General features: G+C 41.5%; 1 protein-coding gene across 2 annotated transcripts in view; it reads left to right on the top strand.

The window, feature by feature from the left end:
* The first annotated feature begins 5,769 nt into the window (after positions 1–5,769).
* anos1b (anosmin 1b) overlaps positions 5,770–21,321 on the top strand; it is a 43,907-nt gene continuing 28,355 nt past the window's right edge. Inside the window, exons 1-2 of one of the 2 annotated variants that reach the window (XM_047586252.1) lie at positions 5,770–6,137; positions 15,717–15,764. In XM_047586252.1, coding sequence (XP_047442208.1) covers positions 5,961–6,137; positions 15,717–15,764 — 225 coding nt within the window. In that variant the 5' untranslated portion in view covers positions 5,770–5,960. The remainder of the gene's footprint in view (positions 6,138–15,716; positions 15,765–21,321) is intronic. The other variant, XM_047586251.1, reaches the window with a different exon arrangement.

The raw sequence follows: 21,321 nt of genomic DNA, 5'->3' as shown, positions 1-21,321 counted from the left end.
TCTGCTAATCACCAGAAATTCTTGTCGGCAAGGTTACAGCACATTTCAAGGCAAAGCAGTGTTTAAATCAGTCTGTTGTGCATTCTCAAAATCAACTTTTACATTAGAGATTCCCATTACTGTATTAAATTCATTAATAAGTTCAGGTGTTGAGCTGTATTATACTGAATACACAATCTGTTACATGCATTCGCTCTTAGACTATTGATTGACACAATTTATAGAAAGAGATAGGAGACATTTTAACTGATTCAGTTTTGTCCTTATAGTGGAAATTGTATATTTACTCTTTATTTTGCACTCACATATTATTTACAAATAACGTTTCAATAGATACAGGATGAGGGGCTGTAGGAGAGAAGTTTGTTTTTTATCGGTGTGTGGCTGTCTCCTTGTGCTTTGTAATCATAAAGAGAGCTTTAATAGAGCTGGCTTTTGTCTTTGCAGATCCATCTTGTCTTTTGTAGGAGGGGAAAACCAATAATCATGTGTGAATGTTGCAGATTCGGGTCACTGAAGAATTTTCATGACAGTCCTTCATTAAACCAACGCAAAAACTGCAATATTTCTTATATGCCACAGAGTGACACTGCAGCTCCATTCCCAAACATCTGCCCGTCGCAAGAGTGTCTGTTCTTCATTACTTTCGGTTAAATCGGTTTCCAGTTACTTTGAAGATCAAGATACAAATCTGCAAAACCTCTAGAATGTGAAATGCGTCTGTAACAAACCAACGATGTATAAAAAAATAAAAAAAATAAAAAAATAAATGATCTCAGACAGCTTAAGCATCAAACTGTTGCTTTCTTAGTAATACATCAGAATATTAAGCCATTAATATATTATATCTTCTGACAGATTCAGTTCTCTTGGGTGTTTTGGCTGCTTTAAACTGCGCACCTGCAAGCAGGATATGTAACAACCCTGCCAGTTTAGAAGCCAGTCCTGGTCTAATAGGAGGACTTGCACACCAGAGTGATGTGGAAAGTTGAAGAATGCCTTGCACAAATACTGATAATGGATAAAGGTTGTTAAAGTATGCGCATGATGTATGCCTGCAGTCTAGAGCCCGTCAGTCCCTTCTCTACTTACAGGAAAAATCCTCTAAAACCAAGTTTCTTATTTATCTGAAGCAGCAAAAACTAAAAACTATTGTTGGATGCTTATTAATCTCTATTTCTTCCTCACAATTTCCAGACAAAGTTCTGTGTATCAAGAATTTGTTGAAACTTAATTAAGCTAGACCATATTGGAGTAGTCTTCTTCTATGATTGCTCCCCTCTTTATCTTTAGCAAACCAATAATCTGGGTTTATAGTCTTAATCAGCATTGTGTACTTAATTCAGAGTATATGTAAATTAATGCAACTTTAACATCTAGAGACTACGGAGATGTAAAATATTTGCATATTTATTGACTTGATTTGTTTATAGAGGCATTTTCAGAATTTATAGCCTGGTAATTTAACATTTTAACCCATATCAGACACAAATTATCGTGCAAAAGAGTAGTTTTAAATGTCTTTTAACCATGATAGGATCTTAAAATGTAATAAAATACAGAATTTTAACTTGTAATGGAGTATTTTACAGTTTGGTGTCACTACTTTTAGTTAACAAAGAGATTTAATACCTCCTAAACCACTAATATAGAGACATCTTTGGGTTCCTGGACCACGCTTTGAGAAACGACTTTAAAAGTGTCAGAAAACCGACGACTAACAGATGAGCTGCAAGTAGTACCAGCTGCAAGGAATGATCTCTGACCACTTCAGTAATCTCGGACAGGAATGATAACAACGTGTAGGGATTGTGACTGAAACGGTTAAATGCGCAGGGATTCAGTAGATGACACAGCTCGGATTAGATCAGTGACATGTTAAATACTTAAAGATTACATTTAAAACTGCAAGCAGATCCTCATGTTTTGTAGTTCACAGAAACGGTTCTTTTTTCCTTTTTTTAATGTGTTTATGATGAAGGTCAAGATCTCAAACAGACTATTTCATCATCAGGCGACCACTTGCAGCTCCCACATTAGCAAGAATCATGAAACTCGACCTTTTCTGTAAACATTAAAGGGAAAAAAAACACAGTTACAGAAATGAAAGTGCGTCCTTAATGTCGCCCTTGGTGAGTAACAACAGCCGGTGAAACACTACCACCGCTCTGAGTGGTTCAGTCAGACTGAATCACGTTTTTTGTTTTCTCTTCCCTATACTCTCTTTGAATTCCTGTAAAGGAGGGCTGTGCTGTGTGTGATTCAGATGCCTGGAACCAGACTAAAATGTGCAGCTTACGGTCTAATTGCCCTATAAAATGAGGGTGAAAATCATCTGATGAGCTTTGTTGTTTTGCAGCTCGGTTCAAGCTATTTAAAGGCCCTTTCAAAGACATTAAACCGATCACAAATTAGTTGAATTCATATGAATTAAAAGGCAATTTTGTCCAATAAATACACCTGGGTAAGCTGCCTATACTCAGTCTGGTATCTTATGTTGCTTTAAGTTATAATATTGTACACACTGAGCATTATTGTGAAAGTTTCTTAACTTGTGCTGCAGATTTCCTGCATCATTTGCATTGTGGCCACTATGGGGTAGAAGAGTCAAGGCCTTAAGAACCGAAGTGAATAGAATAGGATTTCCATCACTGAAGAGCTGGCATTTTGACTCTCTGTGTCTTTCTATTGGTCTACCTGTTCCTTTCCGTGTCTTTCATTTCTCATGTTCTATATCACTTGCAAAACAGCACATTTCCAGTAAATTCAAAGACATTTGGCCTCAATTAAAAAGCGGATTTGGACAGACGGTGACTACTTCTGTTACGTGTGCTTGTGTGTGTGTGTGTGATGTTTAAGTATGTGTCGGGGAGGGCCTTTACATCGCTAATGGTTTGTTCAGAAACCTGAGCAGGGTGTTTTATGAAAATAAGAAAATAGCGCCCTGGTAGTTTAGATAATAGATGGCTACCGTGAATGTGTGCCGTTAGTACAAATTTTACGCTTTCTGATTTAAGAACTGCTTAGGTCCTTTGAGGTCACGCATACAAAGAGTGCGGCTTCACGGCGCATTACTTTCAGCTGCCTTCATCCTGATTTGTATCCCTAGTTATCCCTAGTGTCCCCCCACATAGTTATGCCGTTTTAATCAGGTATTGTCCGGAGCAGTTGTTCCCGAACTGGAGGCTGTGACGCTTCTCAGGGTCTCAAAATAAACCTGTAGGGAAACAAGATGATCGTGCCTTACAATGATTATATTGTAGTTGTAGTCGGTTAATTATATTCATGTATTTGTTGATAAATGAATTAGCCTAGCTTATTTTAAAATTTTAAAATGCCAAATATTTCTAGGGTTAGGTCAAATTCGGAAACTAAACTAAAATAATCTGACCACACCGCCGTGGGGCATTATAAAATAATTAAGAACATGATTAAATAATCTTTGGTCCCACATCTTACTCTTGAGGGGTTAATAAGCCAAGAGTATTAAGCTAACCTAGAGTACACATGCCTTTCCACGCAGGGCAGAGTGCAATGTTTGGTTTCTGCTACCGAGCCAACAACCATCCTGCTCACCAAATATTTATACGACACCATTTCCCCTAAATCAAAACCTAGGTGATTCTCTCTCCATCCCATCGCCAGTGGAGATGACTCCTCTTACGAGTTAAAGTTCCATGTAAACAAACAGTGCTTTCAACGCCGTGTTCTAAACATCTCGGCTCGGGCCCCGGTCCTAGAGAACCCTGCTTGGCTCCGTAAGCCCGCTGTCAGAAAAGTGGTGACTAACGCTCTGACTGGCTCTGTGACAGACACCTACCTCAACACATTCTTCATGTCTCTCTCCTGTTAATAAATGCTCTTTTATAAGTCCAATAATTGCCCTTGGAGAGAGTTCCCAGACTATAAAGGGAAGTTTGTTTTTCATAATAGTAATGGTAAAGTGTTAATAGGCCCAGAACCGCAGTCTGCCATGCAAACCATAAATGTTTTCTCTTACTTCACTGCAGTGGCTCTCCTGATATTTGGTCCAACGTTGGTCAGATTTCTTCTAATCGTCCACACATCTATTTAAGGATGATGATGATGATGACTAGGAGCAAGAAGATGCTTGGAATGATCAGGATAAAGATAAAAAAGGAAGAATATTTAAGATGCAGCTAGTCGTTCATGTTGTCGTGTATTCATTTTGGTTGTCATTGTTCTCATCATTTCACTCCCTTGTTGTTTGCACACCTGCCGCTCCCACCTGTCCTGCTTTCCCGCCAGTAGTGTCACCTGATCTCCTCGGCCTTTATGCTGACCTGGATCCAGTTCTCTAATAGTCCCTTCATTACTAATACCACTGGGTCACTATTCTCTATATAGTTCACAGATTGTCTTTGTACCCTTTGTCTAGTGCTCCTTATGCTGTTTTTTTTTTCATTATTATTTATTTTGCCCTGTCTGAATGCTAAACTATGTTTCTGCATGTCATTTTTGTGTGCATGCAAGAAAACTTTGATGATCCATATAAAGAACTTCAATCCAGTATTTACCTGCCTGTTTTGTAATACGGTGATCATGGTAATGCTGCTGTTAAAATAAGACTAAGGTGATGATCGTAATAACTCAGATAGTGATAGATGTACGGATCACTATCATGTTGGAAATTAAGTTGATGAAAGTGATGATGAAGGTGAATACACAAGCAAACAGGATGCAAGAAAAAAATCAAAAACGTGATGTATCCAAAAGGCGATTAAAAAGGCAACTAGGACTTGTAGAGTTTTGAGAAGATGTTTTTCCACTCATCCGAGTAGCTTCTTCAGTTCTAAGAGACCGGACCAGGACAGAGTTTCCTATTTAAACCTCAATCTTCCCACCAGTCCCTTAGAACTGAAGAAGGATGAGTGGTGAAATGTCTTCTTAAAAGCCCAGCTGCCTTTTTAAATGCCTTTTGGATATAACATGACCTGAATGACTGAGACCCTGCACAGACAACAACAACAACAACAACAAAAAAAGATTTAAAATGCCTGATTATAATGATGATGATGATGGAGATTATAAATCAGGTGAGGCTGAGGGGGTGCAGATGATAGTTAATAAGGGATGATAATGATGTTACGGCATGCAAGATGTTGGAGAGGATGCTGTTGGGAGGTGAGAGCACCGGAAGTAAAAATAAATTTACCGTAAAGACTAAGAAGTAACGGTGACTAGCTCCGACATGATTAGAAGGAAGGACTATGTGATATAAATGATGATCACAGTGATGCACAGGAAAATAATAACATTTTATTATTCACATCAGTGCCCTTCATGCACCGGATTAATGAACTGTAGCTGAGTCAGAATCTAAACGCTCCTGTCACTGATGACGATGATGATTGTGAATAACTTGGGTTACTAACTTGGGTGTTATGATGCTGTTATCTGAGTGGTTTGGCCCACTTGAGATCAAATTAGGGGTATATTGAACCCCTAACTAAAATGAGTTTGACAAAGATAGTTTCCTAAATGTAAACATTCTCCTTATTCACCTGCTCCTCTTTGCACTAAAACAAATGGGGTAAAAAAAAAATCTGGAGTTGTCATTATTTACAGGTTATTATGCTATTATGTTAGTTTGAGGGCAAATAGGGGAATATGTGGCCCCTGAACTAAAACGAGTGTGACACCCCTGGGTTAAGTGGTGGTGGTGACGACGATAATCAGTATAATCTGGATGAAGAACATTACTACTCCGCGTGGACGCACTTGTACCGGTGGTGGGAGTGTCCGCGAGGAGGGTAGAGCACGCTCCACTCCCTACTCCCGCGGCAGGCGAGATGTTTTCATTCTCAACTTAACAGGGTCGCGAGAGCAGCACGCGGACAGAATACAGGAGGCAGAAGACACGAGGAAGGAAAAGTCCAGCGTCCAGTGATTTAGTTCGTCGCTTTCAATTTGGCGTTGTCTTCCTCGCTGCGCGTGAAATGTCAGTCCGTCAGGCCGGTTTGGTGCTGCTCTGCGCGGCGCTGGCGGTGACTCGTGCTCGCAGGAGCTCACCGGAGCTGGAGGATGTTGAGGAGAAAGTCAGCAGCGCCAGATGCACGTCCAGGTGCCTCACTCTGCACATGACCCAGCTAACCGCTGCTTTCAGGCACCTCCAGGTACCCACAGCCTTCATTTCCCACAGTCTGTTCAACGTGTGTGCCAAATATGACCTCAACAGGACCACAATATATAAAACAAACAAGCAAACAACAACAACAACAACAAAAAAACAAGCACACGTTGTTGTCATTTATCTCTTAAAACCTAGTGTTACTACATTGGTTCAATATGGCAAATAAAACCCTTCAAAAGGTAAGGAAACTGCGACCTACCACCTGCAATTTGTACCCAAAGTTCTTGCATTAGATATATTTTCTGGGGTTTTGAGCCATTTGCTATTACTATCTGTGTTGTTGACCAGCTAAAACTGCTATTGGTCTTGGTCATTAGTTCAATGAGGTCAGTGTGCTTTTGTTTGTGCATTAACAGTCACTTTACAACAACCTGATATTGCTTTAATGCTACTTTTTATATTTACCGTCTCTGGAAATATTTCTTAGTGGAACACTGAAGTGTGAAACTAAACATACGAGATTCTTTATTCACTCAGGTGAAGCCAAGAGACAATGTTGTGATTAAAAATGATTGAATTTATATATATATATAATGTAATATACAGGCATAATGATCTTTCAATTGATTTTCTTATTTAGCATTGTCCACATGTGATAAATTCTGCAGTCCATGTGGCCACGGATCACTTAAACACTAAAAAAATATACTAATTCTCTGTCACTGTATACATTGCCTTTACATGAACTCATGTGCCATGTTGTGCGATTTTAGATCGGCAAAGAGGTGTAGTTATGCACAATCTAAAAGCTGAGCAAAGCACTCACTGCCTAAATTATTAATCAGAAGAAACTTCTATCCGACGTATTTCTTTTGGCTAAATGTTGCGATGTTGCTCAGACTGAAGTTGCCCCGTGTCATTACTCTGAGGAGCAAAGGTAAGCTGGAAAAAAAAAAAAAAAAAAGTTGTTTGTTAATAGTTCACAAAATTGCTCATCTCATCTCGCTGAAATTGCTGGCCCATGCACCGCCGCCTTTGTAGTGAGGAATGTGAGATTAACGGGGACATTAGGACGTTACCAAGTTCGAAAAGCCACTTATCGTTAACGGCTTCAACATGTGCATGCTGTGTAGTGGGTGGGAAAGTCATTAACCACAGAGTTCAGCCCCAATGGCTCTGAAGTGTGTAGAGGGAAGTGTGTATGTGTGTGGGTTTGCATATGTTCATGTATAAAAAGAAGGTTTGGTCTGGTCCTTGTCCATCCAGAATAGACTCCCGCCACCTGTGCGCTGGGTAATGAGGGTGGCCCCTGGATGACTCTCCATCGTCCGAGATTCGTGTGTGTGCGTTTGTGCGAGTGTGTGTGTGTGTGAGTGTGAGCGTGCGGTGGGATTTCTGGTGGAGAGGTGTGAGAAAGGGAACATTTGGTTTAAACTTTATGAAGTGCAGAGCAGTAGTCAGATGTATAACATCAAACAGAAATAAAAGTGACTGACTCGGGGCAGCAAGCTGGCCACAGATTAATGCTCTACTTTGGTTTCATATTTAAAGGTGAAACAAAATCTTGCGTTCACTCTGAAATGCTGTCATTTCTTGTGTCTTATTCAACTTTCACTGTTTTACTCTTCCGCGACTTTCTGACTCTGCTGACAGTCTTAACTTTTGGAAAAATATGTCAAAATCCAGAAGGGAAATGAGCTTTGACTGGTGTGCTGTATAGAAAACTTTTCAAATTAACTTCATGTGTCTTTTATACATGCAACATCAGACGTTCTTTGTAACTAATTACTAAATACATCCAAAATAAACAAATCAAGAATCTAAAAACTGATGACTTAAAGGAAAACAACTGTATAATCTGTAAATGTGCTTGTTCCAGCTTCTTTAATATAAATATATCGTTATTCTTTCTGTTATATTTTGTTGTCAAGTCAATGTCTTTTGGCATTTGGACAAAATAAGACATTTAATGTGCAATCACATGACTAAAAAAGCTTGAAGAGTAATTTACTAAATTAATTGCTAGTTCTTAATTCTCAGAAGTGAAGCTGGTCCTTTAATTAAAAATTGGAATTTGTCAAGCGGTTAGAGAAATCAAATTCATTTAAGATGTTGCAGATATCTGGGAAACCGACAAGCTTATGTGATATAAAAACAAATAAAAGATTAATCATCAAAGAAAATAATAATTTAACACATGTAAGAAAAAGGAGGCCAGCGCTGACTGTGGATGAGCAGCACTGTGGCGAACAGGAAAGAAACGCGTTGATGTGTGACTCAGAGACTCATTTGGGGCTTTAAAGAGGCGCCGAAAACTCTGTGCGTTCATACCAAAATAAAAAGAACATCTAAACTTTGAGCAAACAGGGAAACAAGTTTCCTCACAGCCACATCCTGGTGAATAGCATCACTCCCTGAACCTATTATAGACCAGTGAGAGCACACAGAGTGATTGATGGGTTGGGAGCGATGTTACAGCATTCATTCATTTAAAGAACATAACGCTTAAAAGGACGGGAAAAAAACAAAAAAAACCCCTCTTGATAAAAAACTCCAGAAACTGTAACATGAGTTAAGTCAAACGGAGCTTTACTCATCGTCCTCTGTCACCACACTCAGACACACACACACACACACACACACACACATCGCTTCCTCTGGCTTCATGTGGGTGAACCCTGTATTTTGGGCTCCATCTTTCTCTCAGTGTGTGTGTGTGTGGCTAGTGTGTAGCCACTAGAATGTGAGTCACCAGTTTTCTATTTACACCTCGCTTTCTGCTGCGTCTCTGGGTTTTCCACTACTTTCCCTTGTGTGGTGTAATGGTGTAATTATAGCTCCTTTGTGTGTGCACATGTGTTGGTATGTTGTCATATTCCCAAATTCTTCCTTGATGTAAACTCCTAAAAATAAAGGAAAAACTCCGGCCTGGCCTGCAGAGCTGAATCTTTTTTGCACGTACGTAGCAAATCAGATTAGACCGGGTGTCTTAGACGCTCTCAGGTCTGCGGCGCTGATGAGCGGATGGTTAGCGGTCTGAGCCAGGGCCGAGGGCCAGTGTTGAGTCTGAATGTGCTTCATTCATGTTTATGTGTGTGTGTGTGTGTGTGCGTGCTGCTCTGCGGTAGGTAACTCTAATCAGCCCAGAGGTCGGTCAGCCAAACAGTCACGCTCTGAAAAAGACCAGAGACAACGGGCAGGTCAGGTTGCGCGGAGGCAGACGCGGAGATAAAGGCAGGTAGACAGACTCGGTCGAGCACAAAGACAGGCAGAGGGGAGTGTGACAGACGTACGTGAGGACAGACAACCTGGGGAACTGACACACAACCCGTGGACGCGGCCTGATATGCAGGCAGACAGGCAGGCGGAGAGACAGGCGCAGGGGGCGAGCGACGGCGGGAGACAAAGGCTTGTTTGATTCACCTCGGAGATAAAGCCTCTGCTGCTCTGTGACTGCCCTGTCATTCGATCGTGGAGACGCGGGGGAACGGACGGATGGCGATAAAGTCGTGGCGGTGTGGGATTGAGTCTCACCTGAAACCAAGACCAGAAATTCCAAGACAGTAAATCACAGCTGGAATGAAAAGGCATTGAGCGGCGAGGCTTTTGTTCTCCTAGCTGCAGAAAGAGAGAGACACACACACAGAAACTCTGTTACCACATCAAAACTGTGATGGCGTATTATATGTGATACTTAAATCCATTCTTCTCCTCTTTTGTTTTCTTCTCGTGACTCTTTCACTTAGCAGATATGTAATTGAACTTAATGGAAAAGTTCAACATCTTCAGAAAGTTTGCCAAGTGTTATGCTGGGCTGACTACAGGAGGGTTCCGCTGATTTATCCACCGACCCCCCCGCCCCCACCACCACCTCCACTCCCGAGGAACTGTAGGAAGAAAATCAGACCTTTCTCAGGACGTTTGGCCTAGATTATCTTGTAATGTGATGGGTTTAAACCTCCCGAACTGTTCGCAGATGCAGGGAGCCACATTGGTTGATATCAGACATGTGTGTCGCTATGTAGGTTTTATTTTGTCAACATCAGAGAAACAAGTCTAGAAGGATACGGAACAGATAAGCGTGTTATCAAGCAACAGTAAGCGTCCACTCCGTCTCCCCTAGCGTTTTCGCATTGGTGCAGTTTGGGAAGTATCTTCAAAATATCCCGACACTTGAACATTTGTGAACGTTTGTGACCCTAGTTTTTGCGGTGTACCTACCTGGTACCCTAACCCCACCACTTCTTGTTTTAACGCTTCATCTCATCTGGACAATCCACCACTTTCACGACAACATGATCAGAGAGAATGAATAAACTGTAGACCTAACGGATGATTTCCATAGCCTTCACGCTAATCCTAGATCTTCTGGTTTCTCCCTCTGAATGACAAACACAGACTACTGCCACCTGCTGGTATGAAGAGTTATTTCATTTCACTCAGGCACAGAATGTAAATACTAGCCGGCCATTGTGTGTTCAGCTTTTTTGGCCCAGGCACAGGCAGCGTCACAGTCGACCTTCGATGCCTCCTCCAGTAGTACTTTGATGTTGGTTTGGTGTGTTAATCATACCCTAACTTAGCTTTGTGCAAACACCAGAGACAGGGGGAAACAGCTGGCGTGGATACCCCAGACAAAGCTTAAAAGTTAACACATTGCATCTCAGTGCTTTAATTTATACCAAACTCAAACACAAAAATGACAAATGAAATTGTCTGGACCAATTACTTTCTGTATTCTCCACTGGTTGGCAGCTAGGCTAGCTGGCTTTGGCTTCGTATTTATTGTACAGATGTGAGAGCGGCATCAATCTTTCCAAATGACTCAATAAAAGCAAACAGGAAAAATTCTCATAATAATGAACTCAGCCTGTAATTCGTAGCTAATTTTCTCCGCTGATGGACTTTCAAACAGAGGACAGATGCACACGGGAGGCGCTTCGTTTCTGACGCTCGTTTGCTTACAGGACGCGGGGCACCACAAACACCAACGTTGACACACCAGCACCCAAATGCATATGGGTGCGCACACGTGGGCTAATTAAGGGCATCTGTCGGGAATGGTTGATACGTCATCGCGGGCTTTTTAGGAAAGGACTTTATATTCTGTTTAGTGGAAGTTAGTCATGATGGATCCATCGCACAAACAACACACGCACACAACACATGCACACAACGCACACCGTAGCTGTGTTTGCTTCTGGTCATCTGGGTGTGATTAGCAGAGTTAATGCCTCGTGTTAAATAGACTTTCTACTGCGCCTCACCGCAAAGACTGACCACAAAACACACACACACACACACAGGATACGTGCGCACACTCTCCCCTACTCTGTCTTTCCTACACACACTTTTTATCGCTGCATCTGGCAGAAGTGTGATTTATATCTCACTCTCGTTCAAACACTTGAAGGGTGTGTGCAGCTGTGCGCGTTCACCGTGCGCGCGTTTTCCTTGTGCGTGCGTGTGTGTGTGTGTGTTTGTGTCAGTGGCTAATATCAGGTTGTTTTTCTTCCGCAGTGATTGCTGTGGACTCAGCAGCCATCAGAGCCATGTGGAAATCCTTTAGTGCAAGTGTTTCTTGCTCTGTGGGTCAGTTCTCTCTCTGATGGCTCTCTCGTGACAGACTTCTCTTGTGAATCCCAGGCTTAAGAAAAAAAAAAAGTTTAAGTGCTTCTCGTGTTGGTTTGAAATCCAACCATGCAGAAATCCATCATTAGAATCAAACGCTTTTTGTGTTTTTTTTTTTTCTCATTCCATTCAAGTGAAATTCTCTTGATATTTTTCAAGCAGATTATCTTGGCAGTGTAGGAATGAAAAAAGAAAAAAAAAAGCGACAGGAGGTCTTAAAAGAAGTTTTATAAATAGATTCCACTTTGGATAAAACATATTATTGTTAATGTTGGATTCCCATTGATAAAATAACCCTAAAAAGTAAATGTCAGCCAGACGAACAGCAGTAACCAGAATTTATTGTGTCTTATTTCACAACTAGAAACACTTCCCATCCTTTCCAGGCAGAGGTGGCAGTCCTCATTTCCATATTTCACCTTCTTTTGACTGCGTCCCTCCGCTCTTTTCAATGTCCTCCCTCTGTTTCACCGTCTCCCCCGCATCCAACTTCCTTTCTCTCTAGTCACCTTCTGCCAATCCTCTTTTTTTTTTCTTCTCGCAGACTCTTTCAACATGTGCAGCTGTTTTGCCACAGACCCCGAGACCCCAAGAAACCTCACTTTGACCACCGTTTAATAGCCATGCGGCACACAGACCTGTCTAAACTGCCTTAATTGGCTCTGACAGCAAATATGTCCCATGAAATTGACTTGGGATGAGTGTGTATATCCATATGTGTGAGCATTAAATGTGCACCGAGAATGGGGAAGGGAGGGGGTGATGTTATGGCAGGGGAGACGGAGAAAGAAAGCGAGCGTGAAAAAGATTAAGAGAGAGGATGAAGATGTGAGGCCAGCGGGGGGGGGGGGGACACAGCTTTATATCTCCTCCGTGGAAATCTGGAGATGTTTAACTGGCCTCTACACTGTCCTCAGTTCTTCTGACTGCAGCATCCACAGTTTATCATCACCATTCTTTCCAGGCCCTCGGCTGTCATATTTACAGGAGTTGGCAGAGACGTGGAGAGGCAGAGGGTCCAAATGAAAGACAGAAGGAGCGACAGAGAGTGACCAAAAGAGGGCTAATCGGGATGAGAGGCAGCAGGAGGAAGAAGGAATGTGAATTGTGATTGTGTGTGTGTGTGGTGTACAAATGTTCAACCCTCTCTAATCAACGATCCAGGACCAGAAGAGAGAGCGCCTCCCACCTATAGGCGCTCCTTAGAAATATTTTAATGCTTCAGAGAGTTAGGGAGCTCGTCCACTCCACTGCTACTGTAAGATGTGCGTATCCATGGCAACTAGGTGACGTGCGACGCTGTTTGCTTTTTCTAATAAGAGTCTCTTGAAGGCGAGAGGAATCTTGCAACGTGGGCTGGAGAGGAAAGTGTTCCTCCGTCTCTGTAGTGATGCCATGACGCCGGTTCCTCTGTTCCTCCTCTCATCTGTTCCTCTTTCCATTCAGCCGTCCCCACGGACGTGTTGCTCATCTATTCATCAGGGGTTAAACCATTACTTTAATGCTCCACTGCTTTCTTCTTCTTCTTCTTCTCCCTCTTGTCCGTCTCTGCAGGAGGCCGGTTTAGCTACAGCATTATCCCTTTTAACATCTAGCACAGATTACTGTTAAGCCTAAGGTGTCTGCTCCTTCAATACTCATTTAGTCTTAAAGGCACACAGGCGTAGGCAAGAAATTTCCATTTTATTTTCCCCCCCGCGTTTATCCAGTAATCTTTATTTCTTTAGACATTTATGCGCTGGGAACATTGAACATATTTGTCGTGACCTTTTTCGGTCAAAATGTCCATTTCGGTCTCACTCGCTGCGTCTCTGTCTTTTGAAAGTCAACCAATTCTTCATTGCTGCCAACAGCCGGACAACCGAGGCAATGGCAAGCAGCTGTAGCGGTGCGCACGGACGCGAGCGCGCGTATGACGAGGCGAAATGAATTTGCGAAAAACCTTGGAGCACTGATCATTTTCACACATACGCAGGAAATCTGGTGCGGCTGTTGGTTTGTTGGTTTTGGAAACGTGAAAGAAAAATCTGGAGAGGCTGAAGTTCCCCATCTTATTGTCAGGAAGGAGCTTAAGACTGTATTAACTGATCCGTGTGAACACCTCTTTAAAAGTATGTCACGGGCGTAATTCCCTTTTAGACTTTGGCCAGTGACACTTAATAGCTTAATTATAAGACGTGGAGGCTGGACAAGTCTCCCTCCATACATCAAAGTCCAACTTAGCTACAGCTATTTCACCAAAAGAAAAGGAAAGTTTGCATCTGTGTTGAATGTGTAAAGGTGAGTCAATTCAGCATCTTCTGTGGTGTGAAATCCCCTAACTCCTAATCTCTGACCTTTAACCCCAGAAGTGTTACCCAAACTCTAACCCCGTAACCCCCCGTCATACCAGAAGCACAAAGGCTACTGAGGGAGGAGAAGCCCTGAAATGGGTGTGTGTGCATGGAAAGGGATGAGCTTGGTTCACGCTAAATACAGCTCACTCAGGAGAGGGTTTTAAGCGTCGTTAAAGGGGCTTATCCCGCACTCGCGCACATGCACACACACCGATGGAGGCCGACGCTCTCTGAAGGTGCGCACACCCAGGCAGATACGCGAACGTGCGCGCACACACAGAAATGTTCTAATAGCTGTTTTGACGTTGCATTATGGCATCGTGATTTTGCTGATGGTGACAAAGTGTTGCGGAGGGAAGAGCGGCTCCGTTGCCACACAACTCACTGAGTGTCTCATCGTGCAAACGGGGTTAGCATTTCAAAGCGTTAAATGATTAGCAATCCTTAAATCTAATTCAAACGTAATGGTTTGTTCCTAACTGCTTCGCCTCTCCAGATTTTTCTTTCGCATTTCCAAAACCAACAAACCAACAGCCGCACCAGATTTCTGCATATGTGTGAAAATGATCAGTGCTCCAAGGTTTCCACAAATTCATTTTGCCTCAGTGAAACAATGATTAGCATCCACACTGTGAAACCAACGGAGTCCTAAACCAATTAAGTTATTTATTAATTCATTAGATGACAAATAAACTTGTTTATTATTGTTTTCCATATTAACATAGTTGCCAGTTTAGTGAGAAATGAGCTGTTTTCCGGGAATTACACGCCTGCTTTGAGCTAATTCATAAAGTAGCTATTGGCTGGGAGTTGCCACGCAGAGCTTCCAAATCGCTCTTCAGATCTCCTGAAGCTACACAATATTAGGAAGGTGGTCATAATGTTATGCCTGATCAGTGTGTGGGTTATATAATAAATGTTACATCTTTCTGTACTGTTAGTTTTATAAAACACTACAACTGAAGGTAATAAAATCTTGTGTTGAGTAATTCTCCACATCATAGAGTTTGCAAAAATCCAGATAAGGGAAAGATTTCTGTGTGGTAACGGCTGTTTGTTCATTTGTAAGTGAAAGCGTAAATGTATCGATGGATCAAATAAAACATGAATGGGTGTTAATTAGTTTTATAGAGTTTAAATCGAAAGAGACTTTAAGGATGTTGCTTTGATTCATCTGTATTTCTGTCCCTGCGGTCACGAGATGACGTCTCCCTCTGTCACAGTGGTTGAAGCAGCCGTGTTTACTGGTGGTCTTGACTCAGTACCAGTTAACAGTACACACACTAACACACACACACACACTCGCATACACTCAAAGATACACACATAAACATATATCTCACCAAGTGACGTGGTCTCCGTCTGGTTCTGCAGCCACAAACACAGTGTGTTAAGTCATTTTCGCCCAGAAGATAATTATATAAATAGGAGAAAGGTTGAGTGTGTGTCTGTCTGCGTCTCTGCAGGTTGGCTCCGGTTATGTCATTTTTGTCAGTGACATTTTATGAACAATATTTTGCTTTCTGCCTGCTTTCATGTGAAAAGGTTAAATGTGGGGAAAAACATGTCAAACGCCGGGTTTGTCTGTGAAAGATTTATTTATTTGTGTGTGTGTGTGCATGTTTTAATTTTTCCTCCGACTTTGTCTCTTTCAGAGTGACCAGGTGCTGGTTTGGTGTGAGAACCACAGACGCTGCGCTCAGGTAAAGACATGCCCACAAACTGCTCCATCTGGGAGTACATCATACTAATTTGCATTCCTAAGCTTAAAGTTTACGTAAGACGTAATGACTCAAGGATGGAATTGCATTGGCACTGTGCAATGTTGGTGGTGCATGAAGCTTTGCATTTGTTTGCCTTCAAAGATTCAAGGATTCAAGGATTTTTATTTGTCATATGCAACCATACAGAAGCATGAGATGGAATAAAATTATGCACAATCCCGGATTGTTATCCATAGTATCTATAATATATAGATACTAGTAAACAGTATACAGATACTAGTAACAGTGACTAAACAAGATAAATTAAATAAGATAAAAAAAGGTAGAAAATATAAATAAAAACAGCAACCAACAGTAGTAGAACAGCATGAATGACTCAACTTTGTTTACAGGGATTTGTGGTTTCTGTCACAAAACATAAGCTACTCTATTCTTTCTGTAGAAAAGACTGGACAAAGAACTTCTTCTCTAGTGAAGTGAAACAAGTGTTGATCATGGAAACCACTTAATTAGTAGCCACTGTCTATGCACCTTTGTTGTTTGTGGTCGTTCCTAGTCAAGACAACATTTCAACCAAACTGCAATTTATGGACTGTGTTAACTTCCATGCGAGCTTGTCTCTGTATATTCTGAGTTGGCTGAATTCCTACAATCCTTTACTCTGCGCAGATGGAGAGTTGTTCAAATAATTACCAACGCAGAACCATAAATCTGCCTTTACTAACACTCTTAGGTGTGTAAATGTACACCTTACCCTGATGCTTATCTCCGTCAAGCCATAAATCTAATAATACCGCTCTAATTAAAAGCCTCTGATGCAGGACTAAAGAGCAATGTCCAAACCCTGGTTGCAGTGCCAACCTGTTTGTGCATTTGTTCTTGGGAGAGAAGCTGGCAAAGATTCCTATCCTTGTGGCTCCAGTATCTTTTATTGCCTGGTTAATGTAGCTCTACCAAGAAAAGGCCATAGCATTCCTGAAAAAACAGCAGTAGAGCTTATATCGAAAACAAAAACAAGTTCAATTTCCTTAGTTTTGTCTTCTTTTTTAATTTTTTTTTTAGAATCTTCACAGACGTTAGAATTAACAGTGGCAAGAACAGCAGTTTCCAATTCTTCCTTAAACAGAGTTAAAAACCTAAAAAGACAACCCGGAAACAAATTTTATCAGCAGTTCTGTCTCCATAAATACACTAATTCCACGAAGATCAGGGCATGTACTTCTGCCTGAGCAGGGATGGGCAGTGATTCTCTGTACCATAATGGCTCTGGTGCTGACGCAAACAGTAGTAACCAGAGGAATGGACCCAAATGCAGGACAAAAACATGATGAGGCTGGGGTTCCAAATAAATAAATGTAATAAATGGAGCTAAAGGTGCTGCAGGCGGCAGGAAAATCCAACAAACAAAGAAAAAAAAAAACACAAGAACATAGAAAAACGGCAAAGCGACGAAAAACACAGGGACTGGATCATGGGACAAAAACAACTTGACAAGGGACAAACGGAAAGGCAGGGCTATATATACACACACAGGGGCGGCGGGAGGACGAGACACAGGTGAAACTAATGAGGGCAGAGCACGCAAGGAGAAACAAGTCAGCAATCAAAGTGAAACACGGGGAGTAACACAAAACAGGAAACCAAGAAACCTAACAAAATAAAACAAGGAACTCAGAATATATTCACAAATAAAAGACAAGGACACATAACCATGGCAACTGAATGTTTAATTACCGACAACTTAGGTCTTCTTTTTCCTCCAACTTTATTGAAAATTTGTAAATTACAAAAAACAAAAAAACTTTCATTTTGGCAATAACATGGGTCGGTCATCAGCAGCAACAGCAGCAGCCCGCCCCCTTAGCTCTATTGCTTTTGCACTGATGCTACACGTGATGTTACGGCAGTTTTTATTAAGATAATTATGACAGTTTGTTGTGAATTTATTTATTTTATATTGGTGAATTTATTTCTTAGACTTTGTTGTATTTATATTATTTAAATTAATATTCTGTTCTATTTGCACATCACAAAATGCCTTAAAAATAAAAATGAGTCAGGGATTTAACCAAACCTTCCCAAAGACGTAATCACATGGGAAATTGTGTAGAAGACGGAGGATGCAAAGGCAGCAGTAAAAAACATTAAAGCATCTGTACCAGATTCAATAAAACACATTTGTTGCTAGATTAAGGCTGTTAAAAACTTTGCAAGAAGCGAGAAATTTGTTCCCCGTATGGGAGTTCTTGCAGTTTTTTCTCGTCGCATCAACCGGGTAGAACTTTTTTTCTCATGTTGTGTTCGACATCTACTCTGTGATTGGTTAGAAATTGGAAGTGGGCGTGGTTAATGCAGTAGAGCGGAAATGCTGGCTGCCACTCTCTCATCGTCTGTCTCCCACAATGCAATGTGACGTATGCTGCAGCGGGAGGGCCCTACGAGGACTTACCTGGAGTTCGGCACTTGAGCTTCTCATGAAGTCAAGATGACCTGGCCAAAACAAACTTTGTTCTCGTTCTGTATGCAAAAGCTTAAGTTAGCCGATGCTGATTTTGTTTTACCAACTATAGACACATTCATTAAAAAACCACAATGAGCTACCTGGAATTTCAAATAAAAAAATTGATGCCACAAGAATATAACTAAGGAGAACACGTTGAACATAAATCAACATCGTGTCTGTTCCTCAAGAGGCAAAGAAACAGCGAGTCCTTTCCTTCACTTCTCTGTGGAGCCTTTGTAATAGCAAAGGTTGTGTTTTTAGTTAAAAAAAAATAAATAAAAAAATAAGGTCTCCTCTATATCCCCATTATCCTTCCTCCACGGAGCAAAAATTAGCCCCTGTTTATTCACTTAACAGCGGCTGCCAGGAGGCTTCAGGGTGCCTGTGTGTGTGTGTGTGTGTGTGTGTGTGTGTGTGTGTGTTCGTGCTAAGTCATTGTTCAATTCAGGAGGAGTTTCCATGCAGAGTATTTTTAGCTGCCAGTCTCGTCGCTCTGCAGCAGTTCCAGCTTGTAGCAGTTTTCTGGATATTAATGTGGGTGATTTAGACTAATGGTTCCGTAGCTGACATATGCACATCTCCTCATGTTTTCATTCATTTCATAATGCTATCAAGAAAACCAGAGGATGTTATTGGTGTCAGAAGTATAATGATTTGGCATCGTGTGTAGCCAATAAAAACGTGTGTTGAGTATCTGTTCACTACGACCTTTTCCTTACTGACCTTAACTTACACATTATTAATGACTTCTTGAAAGATTCCGTCTAGCCCCTAATTGATGTGTTTTCTGAACTCTGCGTTCAGGTTCAGACGTATCTAAAAGCTTTAACCCAGCTGGAAGCACACCTCAGTCGTATTTTACTTCTTGCAAAATTTCCAAGCTTCGCTACAAATTCACATGACAGTTGGATGAAGGAGAAGGTGGAAACAAGCGCAGCGGGAACTTCTTTTTAATTTTTTAATTTTTTTTTTTACTCTGAGTAGTGTGCCTTTCAGTAGTGTGCGTACGCATTTATAATGAGGTCAGGAGGGGTTAACGTCAACAGCAGCCAAGAGCGCACTCTCCTACGAACCTCCGACCGGCAGATCGTTGCGGGGGATACCACACCAGGCGAAACATCAGACGTCAGCCCTCAGCTGTACTCACCCCCACCACCGACTCAAACACAAAAATACGCAAAGCTCCTTTGACCTTACCTAAACTAACCCTCATCCATTGTTTCTACTCAAAATATTTTCTAGTTTATTACCATGTCTAAGCTTTCTCACCCTGGCCGTGTGCGCAACGGCCAATGTGGCACTTTTCTGTAGCTAGGGTCCAACTGCACAGTCTCTCAAACCGGCCCGCGGAGGCTGACGCTGTATAAACCACAACTTTCCCCTCGCGGAGGCCTGATACTGCACAGACATGCACAGCGTCCCTTCTTGCTTGTTTGATTTGCAAAGTTATTAATTCTTACTGTTTTACGGTCTGTTGAAAGTGGATACAGCCCAATTTGTAAAAGTCACCGCGGTAAGCCAAGTACAATAAATTAGAAGAGAAAAGCGCATATCCTCGTCCTCGGCTATAATTGCCAAGATTAATCAAAATAATGAATTATACGAGGGAGGAAGTCCAACACTGTTTAATGCTCTCAAGGTGTGTGTATTTGTTGACAGGATATATGGGAGATGTTTAGAGCTTGCTGTTTTTTTTTTTTATTGATTGTTCACCTTGGCAGCATTGCATTATTGGTACAGTCCCTTTTATTAAATTATTTTATGGTGTGCTACATTTTAAAAGTGACCTGGCTCCTACGCTGCTCTGCTCTGTTTTGCAGCGTTTTAACCACAGATCCCCAAAACAGGTTATAGTGAACGATAAAAGAGATGATGTTGTTTGAAATATTTTGGTCACGCTAGTGGCTCCAGGCAGGATAATGTCAGTCTCAACAACGTTCAGTGGATCCTACAGATATTTAGACTTCGCTTCTGGTAGCAACTTCAGTTTGACATCTGAGGTTTTTGTTTCAAATACTTCAGAAAACATTCATGTCGCCTTCAGAATGAATTATACTTACGGAGTCAGTGACATTTCCACCAGCCTCAGCCATGGTAAACATTATACCTGCTTAATTTGCTTACGTTCTAGCATTTATCTCGGAGTCTCTTATCTCTGTTCTGTCCACCGTATTGCACCGTTATGTTTCCTCACCAACACAAGCAAATGAATGATATGCTGGACCTTTAAAATAAAGAATAATCAGGTGAAGGAATAAGTCACATCACTTTGAACACGTACCTTTTTATGTGCACCGATCAGGCATAACTTTATGACCACTGACAGGAGAAGTAAATAACATCTTGACCATCTTGTGACAATGCAGTATTCTGCTGGGACACTTTTGGGTTAGGGCTAAAAAAAAAACAGTTTAGGAACAACTCAAAAAAACACGAAGAACAGCACAAGACGTTGACCTGGCCTCCAAATTCACTAGATCCTAAACTGATCAAGTATCTGTAGGACGATCCACAAACATCCTGTTTCCAGACACCACATGAGGACACCCTCAGAGGGCCCATGTCCATTCTCTGATGAGTCACGACTATTTCGGAGATCTACACAATATTAGGAAGGTGGTCATAATGTTATGCCTGATTGGCGTATAAGATGATTCAATGCCAGATGTAAAAACGTGAACACACAACCTGCAGCAGTTTGGCTTCATCCTTATATTAGATTTTTGATTTTGATCCAGATACATATCGAATTGTTAAGGCCTGACAACAGTTCAGCTTCAGCAACAAATGTAAAAGTGAACACGCTGCACAGTATTCAGACCTGGTTTGGACCGTTTTCCTTCTTTCTTCTAGGAAACAAAAGAGAGGGGGGGAAGTAGCAGGGAGTCCTCTGATAGTTAGCTGTTGATCTGTTGAAGGAAAAGGGGCCTCTGCACATTTCGATTTTCAGGCTTTTTCTCTGGGGAGCTACATTTTTCATATGTTTATAAACCCAATTTTAGAAATTAGGAAGGCAAATCTAACAAAATATGA

Source organism: Mugil cephalus, chromosome 6, assembly GCF_022458985.1.
Source record: "Mugil cephalus isolate CIBA_MC_2020 chromosome 6, CIBA_Mcephalus_1.1, whole genome shotgun sequence".
In the NCBI taxonomy this organism is placed as follows: domain Eukaryota; kingdom Metazoa; phylum Chordata; class Actinopteri; order Mugiliformes; family Mugilidae; genus Mugil; species Mugil cephalus.
The sequence above is the reverse complement of the archived record's forward strand: the minus strand, read 5'-3'. Positions and strand labels throughout refer to the sequence as shown.